The 12840-nt window shown below is 43.3% G+C and overlaps 2 protein-coding genes across 3 annotated transcripts in view; both read right to left on the bottom strand.

Moving 5' to 3' along the window:
- Spg (dedicator of cytokinesis spg) overlaps window positions 1-8665 on the bottom strand; it is a 37982-nt gene extending 29317 nt beyond the window's left edge. For both annotated transcript variants that reach the window (XM_076784408.1, XM_076784409.1), the window contains exons 1-4: window positions 8459-8665; window positions 1193-1276; window positions 915-1108; window positions 93-241 (exon numbers count right to left, since the gene is read on the bottom strand). In XM_076784408.1, coding sequence (XP_076640523.1) covers window positions 93-241; window positions 915-1108; window positions 1193-1276; window positions 8459-8495 — 464 coding nt within the window. In that variant the 5' untranslated portion in view covers window positions 8496-8665. The remainder of the gene's footprint in view (window positions 1-92; window positions 242-914; window positions 1109-1192; window positions 1277-8458) is intronic.
- Window positions 8666-8964: 299 nt separating this feature from the next.
- On the bottom strand, window positions 8965-11640 carry LOC143340347 (dihydrolipoyl dehydrogenase, mitochondrial). Its single transcript, XM_076762182.1, has 7 exons — window positions 11421-11640; window positions 10772-11060; window positions 10330-10696; window positions 9916-10260; window positions 9758-9849; window positions 9353-9678; window positions 8965-9281 (listed from the first exon to the last, which is right to left on the bottom strand). Exons 1-7 carry the CDS (start codon window positions 11463-11465, stop codon window positions 9216-9218), a joined length of 1530 nt encoding a protein of 509 aa, XP_076618297.1. The 5' UTR covers window positions 11466-11640; the 3' UTR covers window positions 8965-9215.
- Window positions 11641-12840: the final 1200 nt, after the last annotated feature.

The raw sequence follows: 12840 nt of genomic DNA, 5'->3' as shown, positions 1-12840 counted from the left end.
TTCTGTTTAATGAGACTGACTCGACAGCATTTCGGTTTTTACTCGGACGGTATCGGCTGTTGGCATCGTTATCGTTCTCAATTCGAACTTACCGGTTTCCCCAGTCCACCTTGTCGATGATTCGTAGCTTCAGTTCTCGCGTCTGATCGGTGGTGAGGGTGCCAGCCAAAAGTTGTCGCCGCCATTCCAACAGTTCTCTCATCACCTTGCGCAGCGCGGTGAATTTGTAATTCTCTCTCTCCTGCATACGCCGAGCAATCGGAAACGTTTGAAATTAGTTGGAAACTAGGCACAAGGCTGCGGGGGAAAATCGTGTTACGACCGGATGCTGGATCTGATTGTCCACGGAAAGATAAGTCTAGAAAGTTTTCGTTGCACGAGACATCTTAGCGGAGGAACGTCGTTTGACATCGCTGTTGTCGACAACTCGTACAGTTTGTTCTTGAGAGATAGAATGCAACAGGAAGCAACGAGTTTTCCAATAAGAGCGATAAAGAAAAGCAAAGCCGCGGACACGAAAGATCCCGGGGCAAAGTCGAACCGCGAAAAGGGATGCCCCGCAGCCGGTGGTAGCACGATTATTCGTCCTGCACCTAATCTTCTCACCGTCGTCGAGAAATCCTCTCGCGACTATGAATTAATTGTTCACGGCGATGCTTCCACGATCTTTCCATCGCGTAATTGCACGCAGTGGAGCGCGCCGAGACTCCCGGGATGATTAAAAATTCACTCTCGAAACGAGTCTCGACGGTCCGTTTCCCTTTTTATTTTTTTTTTTTGTTCTCTCCCGGGAACTGCGTTTTTTTCATAACGAGAAAGTATGTCGCGAAACGACGAACCATTTATCCGCCGTCGTCGGGCGAAAAAGCCTGAGCCAGACGACAAGAGGCATTGTGTATCGGGGGCACACTCACCGCGTAGAGCCTCTTCCAAATACCACCCCATTCCCGGAGAACGAGGGTGACTTCTCGGACCACCGGATCCTCCAAAGGTATCACCGACTCGAACAGACCTTCGTTCTCGATCTTGCAGGGTTTCAGGTGGACGTAAGAACTCGGGAAGATCCCTTTTACCGCGCGATTCTTGGTCGAAAAGCCCCTGTACCATCCTGCAACGAACATCGAGATCGATTCAGCTCCCTGGGGCTCGGTACCCCGCGTCCGGAACCGTCGATGCTCGGCCGTTCCTTTACCTGCGCATTCTTCCAAGATCTGCACGGTCTCGCCGATCTCCAACGGGAGGCCATATCGGGTGTCGCCGCGCCAATTGTAAACGGCTGTGAAAACAAGACAAAATGCCGCTATTTTAGAGCGAGAACCGATCGAGTCAAGACCAGGGCTCCCCGTGAAACATTCAATATTACGATCGCGAGTCGCGGATGCCCCGGTGAAAAGGAAGCGAATAATAAAACGGTTGACGTTTTTAAGGAAAAGGGCGAAGACGGAAAAGAGGATCGGGTGCGTGGCCTTTCGTGGAAGTGTCAGGTCTCGATAAACGAACTCGGGGGCACCGGATACGCGTGACGATACACGCGCGACGAGCCAGCTTCCGGTCCTCCGGCGGAGAAACGCACGCGATACGCATCCGAATGAGCCTGGACGCGCGAGCGCGCCTCGCAACCGACGCGATCAGCCACGGAATGTATGTTACACGCGTTTATTCGCCCACTATCGTTCCACCAGAGACAACTCGCGTAGATACTGCGACGCGAGTCGTTAATTTAGAGCTACGTACGTTCATTCCCTCGACCGAATTCGTCCGTCGTTCTTCCGAGGATCGTTCGATAAGCTTTGTCGCTTTGATGTAATTTAATCGATGCGTATCGCAATTTACAGATGCAGTAGAACGTCGATTATCGGAACACGAGTGTGACATGAATGCTATCGCCGGTAGCCGGCTTGTCAGGATGTTTGAAGAAACGTACGATAAGACGAGGCTTTGAATTTCGGCCTGGTGATAATGTGCTATCTGATTAGACCCCTCAGGCGTTTGACTTTTAACCAACGAGCAATATCACGGTTCTTCGTACGCGTTGTCTTGAAGAAAACAGTGCGAAACTAGTCTATCAGATTTCATTCTACGTCACAAGTGAAACAGAGAAACATCTATAAAGCTGCACATTCTATCGTTGGTGTTGCAAGCGCAAAGAAAATCGATAACACCCACAAATGCGAGCTCTCCTTGTAAGTAAATACAGAGGGCCTTGGATGCCAGACGTTCGAGACCGAGACTGGCCAAAGGGTGGTAGATCTTCTAGGAAATCCTGTGCGTCTCTTTTTACAGCGATGCGTAACACGGAGCATCGAAGCTCACGGTCGATTTAAAAACATAAACATACTTGTCCACTGGGACAAGCGGCCAGCCAATTCCAAGAACTGACGGGGACAACGATCGGCCAATTTCCAAGGCGAGTCGTCGCGAGACAGAAAGAAAACAAGAGTCTCGTTGCGAATAAACGACGAACGATAGAGGAAAGAATAAAGAAGTTTTCGTCTGCTCTATATTTTTCGCAAGAAACCATCGCAAACGCGTTGGGCAAATTTATTTACGCGATTGTAAAATGCGGAACGAAGAAAACGGGAATTTGTCGCCGTGGGTTTCTCGGTATCGACAGAGCCGAACAAAGCCAGACGTCGAAACCTTCGCGCCGAAAGCCCCATAGAGTTTTCCCCTCGCAAGTTTTCCCGGGGAATTAAATCGATAACTCCCTTTCTCCCGTGTAAAACATTCGCAATAGGGGAGCGGATATTCTATTGGTGCGACTGACACAGGGAAATTACGGTTCTCTCCCTGTATCTCGTCGACCCGTAGTAGCTTTCTCCGTTCGTCGCGTATTCCGTCTACGTGCGAGATGTTCGATAATTCGGTGACACTATCGAAAACCGAACATTGGTTCTTTACACAGATTACAGCCTTTTTCTTCGATTCGCAATCGATACGACATACAGGGTATTCGACCACCCCTGGGAAAAATTTTAATGGGGTATTCTAGAGGCCAAAATAAGACGAAAATCAAGAATACCAATTTCTTCACTGAGGCTTCCTTAAAAAGTTATTAACGTCTAAAGTTTCACCAGTAATGAATTTTTTTCTCGAAAATGGGTAGAATTTCGGGGGTATGTCTATTCACCAAAAATGATTACAATTGACCCCCGCAACCGAAAATATTTTTTTCAGAACGATTTGAAATTTTTTAATTTTGTCGAAAACTTTCATACCTTTTCGAATTTTTTTCTCGAAAGTGCGTAGGATTTCGGGGGTATGTCTATTCACCAAAAATGATTACAATTGACCCCCGCAACCGAAAATATTTTTTTCAGAACGATTTGAAATTTTTTAATTTTGTCGAAAAATTTCACACCTTCTGGAATTTTTTTCTCGAAAGTGGGTAGGATTTCGAGGGTATGTCTATTCACCAAAAATGATTACAATTGACTCCCGCAACCGAAAATATTTTTTTCAGAACGATTTGAAATATTTTAATTTCATCGAAAAATTTCATACCTTTTCGAATTTTTTTCTCGAAAGTGGGTAGGAATTCGGGGGTATGTCTATTCACCAAAAATGATTGCAATTGACCCCTACAGCTAACAATATTTTTTTCAGAACGATTTGAAATATTTTAATTTCATCGAAAAATTTCATACCTTTTCGAATTTTTTTCTCGAAAGTGGGTAGGAATTCGGGGGTATGTCTATTCACCAAAAATGATTACAATTGACCCCCGCAACCGAAAATAATTTTTTCAGAATGATTTGAAATTTTTGAATTCAATTGTTAATAACTTTTTAACGAAGCCTCAGTCGAGAAATTGGTATTCTTGATTTTCGTCTTATTTTGGCCTCTAGAAAATTTATTCGACGTCAGAAGGATGGTTCGTCGTCGACTCCTGGCTCTAGAAATTTGGTCTCTCAGATTCGGCGGGGGAGTATCGAGCAAGTTAGGTTAGGTTACTCGTAGATTCGGTCGGACGTGGCAAACGAACCGTGATCTCTGGCACAGTTTCCAGAGCAATAAAACAAGAAGAAAACACGGACTCCTGACCGACGCAACACATTTTAGGTTAAATGAAATCAAGAAATTAAACTGGTATTTAATCAAGATTAATTTCTTCGACATCGAGTAACGTTGAAGACAATCAGAATAGAACGAAGTAAATAAAGGACAGCGGAAAGAAGGCATGGAAGACGTATTCGTCGAAAGGAAAGAGAAAGACGAAAGAAAGGGAAAACTGCGAGCATTGCGGAAAGGGAACGCGTGCGTGCGTGCATAAACGAAGGAAGAAACGAGATCAGGAACAGATACGCGGTAAATGACCGTGGCTAATCGACTGTTTTCGGCATAGAATGTCGTGACACGATCACGATATGCTAACGCGAGTTCTACCCTTTATTTAAAATACAATTATATAATCGATCAACTTGTTCGAAGAATCATGAGTCACGCGATAATGTCCTGTAGTTCTAATCATTGTTTTCGATACGATCGCTCCGACAAGTGATTTTCTCTGACTTTTTATCAAACTAAATTTCATTTTCAACGGAAGTACAATGGCGAACGATTTTCGATTCGAATCGGTCTAAAGAAGAATGCACACACGGTGGTTTCGACCGCGTGAAAATGCTTTACGAGCAGTGGGGGGTTTAACGACAGAAGGGCGATAATGCCTTTGGGGTGCTGGGCACAAAAACGGGGATGGACCCCGAAGGAACCGTAAACAATGACATCTGAAATCATCCTGCCGCCTGTTACCGATCGAACTTCACCCTCTTCGTAAAAGTTTTCGTCCAAGCGTGTTTAGAAGGGTCGAAAGATTCTGCTTCCCGGCTTTTACCCCAAAAAGGCTGTTAAATCTTTTCTCATTTTGCATTTTCCATCTTACAACCAACTAGCCGGTTGCCAACATAAAGGTTAACGCGACGGAAGAAACATAACCTAATCCAGACCTTCGTAACGAAAACGAATTTATACTTTAGAAAGGTAGATAACTACAAGCTGAAACTGATCGTAACGATCGGGTTACGAGCACGACCATTCTATAATGGGTAAAAGCAAAGAAACGATTGGTAGAACGACTGCTGTAAAAGTCGAAAAAAATCGATACGCGGGCGTCTGCTTGCAGGAGCTTCTCGAGCCACGTACATATTCCAATTCCAGAGGCATCGTGATCGTGCTAGAGAAAATCCGAGATACGATCCGTGCCTTTGGAGATTTTCCACGACGATAATTTCGGTGCTGTGTCAGGTATACGATCTCGTTGGGCCAATCGTATCGCGTCCAAGTTAAAATTTTACGAAAACGAACGAAGATAAACATATCAATTGTTTCCAAGACATTTTTATTCGTTTTATCGTAGAAGGTTATGAAAATTATTGTTCAGGAACGGACAGGAACGAACTAGAATCGGCGGGAACGAACCGGAATTGGCGGGAATATACTGGAATCGGCGGGAACAGACAGGAATATACAGGAACGAACTGGAATCGGCGGGAACGAACCGGAATTGGCGGGACCGTACTGGAATCGGCGGGAACGGACCGGAATTGGCGGGAACCTAGTGGAATCGGCGGGAACAGACAGGAATAGACAGGATTAGACAGGAACGTAGAGGAATTGGCAGGAATCAACAAAATAACGCAGCAGGTTTGTCCCCAATCTACATAAATCCGATAGAAAATGTGTAGGGAGTTTTGTCCTTTTGTACTTTTCTGAATCGAGGTATCAAAATGTAAGGTTACGGGAAACTCGTGCGTCCTTGTAGATAATTTACAAGTTTGCCGTGCAGCGCGATTATCGGAACACGTGATACGCGTTCGCAATAAACGATCAGATTTCCTCCGTCTCGTAGAAGCATTGTGTGAATCGTGAAACGATCGGTCGCGCGATAATGCGTCCATCTTTGGACACAGGCCACCAACGAAACAGGAAAACCAGCAGCAATATTTTGGACCTTCGTGGATAATTATTTTCGCTGTCCGAGTAATTGTTATTCTGTTCGTGGTGTACGGACGCTGCTTGCGTCAGATTTAATTAATCGAACAGTCGTTATGTTACACAGACTTTGAACGAAAGGACGCGTTTACTCGTGGATAACATATTCGTTACGATCGACAGATTATTATTTATCGCTATCTCTAACACAGTTTTATGGATGCCTATTTCGATCAAAAGGTGTCTCTTAACAGAACATAACCTGCAAATTTTATCGACTTAAATCCTCCGATGGTATAAATATTTCTGCTGGTGTTTGAAGACTCTTTATACTGAAATTCACGAGACGGAATTCGGAACACTTGGTGAATATTTTAAAAGACGGCGAGACATCGACCCGACCATTCTTAGAGATTCCTTTGTAAAGGAAGGCTAGAGGAAAGTCTGGCCTAATCTTTTCGCTACGTTCCACTGCAAATAAGAAATTGAACGGAAGTCTTTTCGTGATCGCGTCTGTAGAAGCTTTCTTTGTCGTTGAGACGAGTATTCTACTCGTCTTATCTTTCATTGTTCGCCAATAATATTACTTCTAGCATCGAACCAGTCTTGTTCGTATACTTGGAATTGAAACCAAGTCGTCTTAAAAACTTGGAACCATTTCAATGCCGAGATTCGAACAGCTCTATCGCTAGGTGTCGGAAAAAGTGGCCGCGATACGGGAATAGGAATACGCAGCGCGAGAAAATGAGCGTGGGCACGGTGACGAAACATCCGGCGAGCGTCGAATCCGCGAATTCGAAATCGGAATCTGCAATTGCAGCGTGGCGAACGCCGCGACGAGCTAGAATGATTCACCAGTTTGTAATCGGTGAAACAAACAATGCGCGAGAACAGGGCCGTGCAGATAACACCGTGAACAGATAGATTGAAAGATTATGGCTTAATCGCATCGCCGACGCGGGTCGCACCGAAATTGCTTTATTGACACACTATATCCGCCTCGGTGCCCACTGTCAGTGTACTTTTGCTTGCCTAGAAAGTTCCGTCCGTTTCGGACAGGATCGCACGAACACTATAAATCGTTAGCATCAAGTTTCTCGCATGCTTATGCGAAAGCAGTCTAAAACCACACTTTTACTCGATTCCCTTCTTATTCGATCTCATATACGTTTAGAAAATGCAACATCCTTTCTTTATGGATGATTATGTTTCGATATCCCGTGTTAGTTGATGTAGCCTGTCTCCAAACACTTCACCACCATCTGCCTAATCAGAATCTATAAATATAATGTCTGGATTTATAGTAGCTGAATATTTCAATCTGCTTAATCTAAGATACCAACTCTCGATTCCTTTCGTTCTAACCTAGAATAATCGAAACGAACGGTAGAACGCGTTACGATGTCAGCGAAATTTATCCAACTATTTTCCCAGGAAAAATTCGCGACGATTCCGCAAGAATCGTAACGCACAAGTTCGGAATGCAACAACGTAGCTTTAATTGCGACATGCGTGAAACTCGTGCTCGAAGTTTATTCAAAAACGCGGCCCCGAAGGTTGATCGCTTTTATGACACGTTTTTTCCGTCGTCGAACACCGACGAACTTTACTGACTCGTTACGTATAGTGTATCATCGGGAATCTTAAATTTATTTATCGTTGAATCGTTTTCTATTCTCGTTTTCAATAAAAAATTTCTGCACAAGACAGATTGGAACGACGTAGACTGAACCGCGAAGGGTAAAAGCAGAACTTAAAACGGATGTAATTCGAGGATGCTCTGGAACGAAATTCGTCATTAAAGAAGGATCAGCTGACCGACTCGAAAGAACCGGTCGAATAACGCGTAATCGTATTAATGAGCGAATCGATAAGCCAAGAACCGGGATCTTCGATCTTGGAATTTCGGTCGTGAACCGCGCGTAGAGTCGGACGATTCTGTAAGGGGCATGGATATCAAGGGATATTCGTGGGGGTGTTTGATGGGCAAAGTTTCGAAGAAGATAGTGCGACGACACACGTTTCCTTCCAATTCCACGACCTGCAGGCGTGCACCAATATTGACAACGTCGGTCGACGCGAGACCAGAAGCCTAATGGCACGCCGGTCCAGCGTTGCTTCTCTTTTTATGGGACTCGTGCTTACTGTACTTGTGCACGATCGATGCATGAATGGGTGAGTCGAATCACACGCGCGCACGCATACGGTTACGCGGAGAGACACGACACGACGACGTCTCTGGTGGCAGCATCGCAGCCAGAACGTATTAAGCGGCGTGCAGCCGAAAGATCTCAAGACGCTCGTTAAAATCATTGACACAAGGATTTCCGGTGCACGACGGGCATCGTGTATGCCGGTCGGGCGCCGCGGTCTCGTTCGTGTCAAGACGAATCCTTAAACGTTCGCCGAAGATCGAATCGCGCGGATAGAACGGGACGAGTTTGACAGATCCGCGGGGTCTTTACCGCGCGCGTTAATAACGAGAGAACAAACGTGCCGAAAGAACGGAACGCCTACGAGAACTCACCGACGCCGTATTTGGTCGTTTTCGTGGTCGTCCACATCTCGAGCGGCTCGACGACGGCGCTACATGCCTTGCCAAACGATCACGAACCACTCTCTCGATATCACGAAAAATTCGAAAACACAAACATTGGGTGTGTATTGCCGCACAAGTGCCACCCTTACGGCTCTCTTTCTCTGCGCGCCGAGCAACGTTGCCGTTGGCTGCGACGAGCCGCGGTCGACTGCCGGCAACCCTGCCGTCGCTGCGCAAGTCACGTGCTCACCAGGACCGTACTTATCCAGCGGACTGGTTCGCTTTCAGAATCGTAAAAATTTGTCCCCTTCGAACCTTACAATTTTCTACCATCACGCGCGATTCAATTATCGTTTATACGTGGAGAACTAAATTTTAGATCTTGTAACGCGACGATCGAACTCGGTCTTTATGAAGTCGAGCATAGAAATATCGATAGCGTAATAGTCAACGCGTTGCAAGGTTACACATTTCACAGAACCTACGTTATCGAATACGCTTGTGGTCGAACATTAATTTATTTAAAATAAATACATTAATCACAAAACAAAGGTAAACCTAATATAAAAGGAGCGATATTTTCGTAAATTGCCTTAGACTTTTATTTACAACTTTTCTTATGTTATTAAGCGATCTTGAAACTTTGCGCTAAATGTGTAACGCAACGTGACATGGGGACGTAGACTAGATCGAAGCTACGATGTGTCAAAATTCGTAAATCCCTCTTGAATTTTCGGTGAAGTATTTAGAAGTTGATGGGCTTTCCAAAGTACGCAGCCAAATTAGCTTCCTTCAAAGCCTCGGCGCACGTCTTAAAATAATAATAATATTATGTATCGCTTACATTCTACGATCTAGATCGAATATCGTTCGAGTACCTACCGGATGTGCGTGACATGTTCTTGCAACATCTTCCGCACTTGCTCCATACTCCATGGCCAGAACAGCCTCGTTGATAAGTTCACCAGCGACCGCGCCGATCATATGAACTCCCAATATTTTATCTGTTTTGCTATCTGCTAAAACTTTTACGAAGCCCTCCGTGTCTAAATTCGTCTTTGCTCTAGAATTCGCCAAATAGGGGAATTTGCCAACTTTGTAGTCGACACCTTCTTTCTTTAAGTCCTCTTCTGTTTTGCCTACCCAACCAACCTCAGGATGCGTGTATATTACACTGGGTACGCAATTGTAATCGATATGCACGGCGCCTGAATGAGAATAATACATTGACACAATCGGTATTGCGTTCCGCGTTAGAAATACAACATTATCAGGTATATCGAATACCTCCAGCGATGCCTTCAACCGTAATCACACCCTCGTCCTCTGCCTTGTGTGCCAACATTGGTCCATGAATACAATCCCCAATCGCGAATATCCTAGATGAAAATAATTTAACATTTGGTATTAAAAGAATTACTAGAAAACTTGTAACTTCTACTTACGAAGGTACTACTGTTTGGAATCTGTTATTTACGGGAATCCTGCCCTTCTCGTCCCTCTCGATTCCCATATCTTCTAGTCCTAAATTATTCGTGTACGGCCGCCTACCGACGGAAAGTAAAAGAACATCGCACGCCAGATTCTCTTTTTTACTAGGATCTTTTGCACTTTCGACCGAAACTACGATTTCGCTGCCCGTTCGCGTGGCGCCAGTGACTTTAGTTCCCATTTTAAAACCCATACCCTGTTTGCTTAGAATTTTTTGTAACGATTGACTAACTTCACCGTCGATACTTGCTCCGCCAATGTACGGCGCATATTCAACGGCCGTTACTTCCGCGCCCAACCTGAAACAGGAATTAAATAAAAATATGAAAAATGTTATATAGATTATTAAATATTAATAGAACGATTACCTTTGCCAAACAGAGCCTAATTCCATCCCTATAACTCCAGCACCGATTACTAGGAGTCTCTTAGGTACCTGAGTCAGGGATAAAGCACCGGTAGAAGAGACAACTTGTTTCTCATCGATTTCTATACCAGGGAATGGTGTAACTTCACTGCCAGTTGCAATTAAAATGTTTTTACTATTAATTGTGCTTAACACTGACCCATCTGGATTAAGTACGGTCACTTGATTTGGACCGGTAATTTTTCCATGGCCTTTAGCCCATTCGACTTTGTTCTTCTTAAAAAGACCAGCAATACCACTTGTTAAAGCTTTCACTACATTACGCTTTTGTTCCATTAGCTTATCAAGATTCAGTTGAACATTTTCAACTAAAATGATAAAGTATAGATACACGATCTTTCCTTTGGAATAATTAAGTATCCTAGCAAAGATAGATAATATACCTATGATACCACGATTTTTTAAGTCTCCACCATGTGCCATGTGATAATAATGTGAATTATTTAACAGAGATTTTGACGGAATGCATCCAACATTTAGACAAGTGCCACCCAATGTCTCATTTTTTTCCACACAAACGGTTTTCATCCCTAGTTGTGCAGCTTTAATTGCTGCTACATAGCCACCAGGTCCTGCACCTATTACCACAATGTCTGCTTCCACTGTGCTAGAGTAGTTACGTTGCTGTGCAGCTGTCAAGCCAGGTACAACACGCTTGACGCATATTGGCTGCTAAAAACGAGAATAAAAGAAATTTATACTCGGAAAAGAAACTATTCATCTTCCATCATCTATGCGTCTATATACCTAAGAAAAAAAATGAAGGTGACATAACCAACGAATTAAAAAACTATGCTTTTTCGCGTAACGATGAATTTAAGAATGTACAGTGATAGTTTAAAAACTTTGAGGAATATTTCAACGAAACGAGGGAACGATGACAAAAACTAGCAACCAAGCGATACGAGAAATGTGAGGCAAAATTATTTGTCCTTCAAAATGTTACGAAATAGATTAAAATGAATGGTATAATACGTGACCGTGATACACCCGTGGACATCTATTACTAGGTATTTTTTCTGAACAACTTACTCTGACAGAGGCAGTCACTATATTCCAAAAATTAGCTTGCATCATACTGTCTTGTAAAATACTTTACTTTGTGATATAAAGGGGGTCAAAAAGATACAGGCCTAACGGCAGTATTAATGCAAGCACTACCGGTTATTTCAATATCGTCTAACTCGTCTGAGCTTGAAAATTCGATATATCGTTGGCTACGTACTTCAAATGCTCTGCTGTTCGATGGCGCTAGTTTACTGTTACGCAACACGAAATCACAGACAAGGTGCATATGTGATAGACTAGTGTCACGACTCGATGCAATGTCTACAATCTTTGAGCATAAATATTTGACAGTCATGTTGAAATATTAACTGTCCAAGAACATGTACAAGTTACAAAAAGAAACTTAGTCGTACTACGATAACTATATTGGAGTAATGACGATGCATCATCAATCAACTTGAACATCCAACCATACCGTACCAATCGGAAGTTGAGATTTATCTAGTGTCAATATGAACTTTCTCTTAAGTATTTTCCTTTTTGTTTAAAGACTCGATGCAATCAGTACATTTTTAATAGTCATAATTGAAAACGAAAAATACAAGAGACGTGCCTTTAATAAAATATGTATCACTATTTTGGCAATTGTTTGTCTAGTTCCAAAAAATAGTCACATTTCGGCGGAAGCTGTGACCACAGACAAGGTATACGAGTAGATCTTACATCCAATGTATTTTTTCGGCCCATTTTTCACTCGCAACATTATCAACAGGTTACAGAAACGAACGCAAGAGAAAGTGAGACAGCGAATTAAATTACACACATTATATTTTCGGTAAGGAATTTTTTTCTCGAAAGTGCATAGGAATTCGGGGGTATGTGTAATGACCAAAAATGATCGTAATTGACCCCCGGAACCGAAAATAATTTTTTTAAAACGATTTGAAATTTTTTATTTTTTTCGAAAAATGTCATACCTTCTCGAATTTTTTTCTCGAAAGTGCGTAGGAATTCGGGGGTATGTCTATTCACCAAAAATGATTGCAATTGACTCCTGCAACCGAAAATAATTTTTTCAGAACGATTTGAAATTTTTTAATTTGATCCAAAAATTTGTCCACTTGTTCACCATGAATGTTTCAACTATAGTCGATACGAGGAATTTCTGTTGTGGGGTTCGATTTTAGTTAACGTAGCAAGTTCAATGGAGTTTCGTTAGTAACGGTTCGAAACCATTTTCTCCCCCCCTTTCTATCGAAAGGATATGGCAAATGAAAAGAGCGAAAGAGACGGAAACGTTGAAGCGAGTTGGAGGATGGTAAGAGGGACAGAGAGCAACGGTGTACAAACGGCTGTGGGAAAAGGGCAACAGATGTCCTTCCGTATGACGCATGACTCGTTTGGCCCTTGGCGAGATAGTACCGTTCGCGTCTTTCTAGCTTGC

The sequence above is a fragment of the Colletes latitarsis genome, chromosome 3, assembly GCF_051014445.1.
Source record: "Colletes latitarsis isolate SP2378_abdomen chromosome 3, iyColLati1, whole genome shotgun sequence".
Lineage (NCBI taxonomy): Eukaryota > Metazoa > Arthropoda > Insecta > Hymenoptera > Colletidae > Colletes > Colletes latitarsis.
This window is presented reverse-complemented; position numbering and strand designations above follow the sequence as displayed.

What these genes read in the sequence shown, in the direction of transcription:
- LOC143340347 (XM_076762182.1), bottom strand. Translation starts at nt 11,465, where the DNA reads ATGATGCAAGCTAATTTTTGGAATATAGTGACTGCCTCTGTCAGA. An exon ending in TTAGGCTCTGTTTGGCAAAG is followed by an intron (nt 10,261 to 10,329) that starts GTAATCGTTCTA and finishes TTCCTGTTTCAG; the next exon opens with GTTGGGCGCGGAAGTAACGG. An exon ending in GGTTGAAGGCATCGCTGGAG is followed by an intron (nt 9,679 to 9,757) that starts GTATTCGATATA and finishes ATTCTCATTCAG; the next exon opens with GCGCCGTGCATATCGATTAC.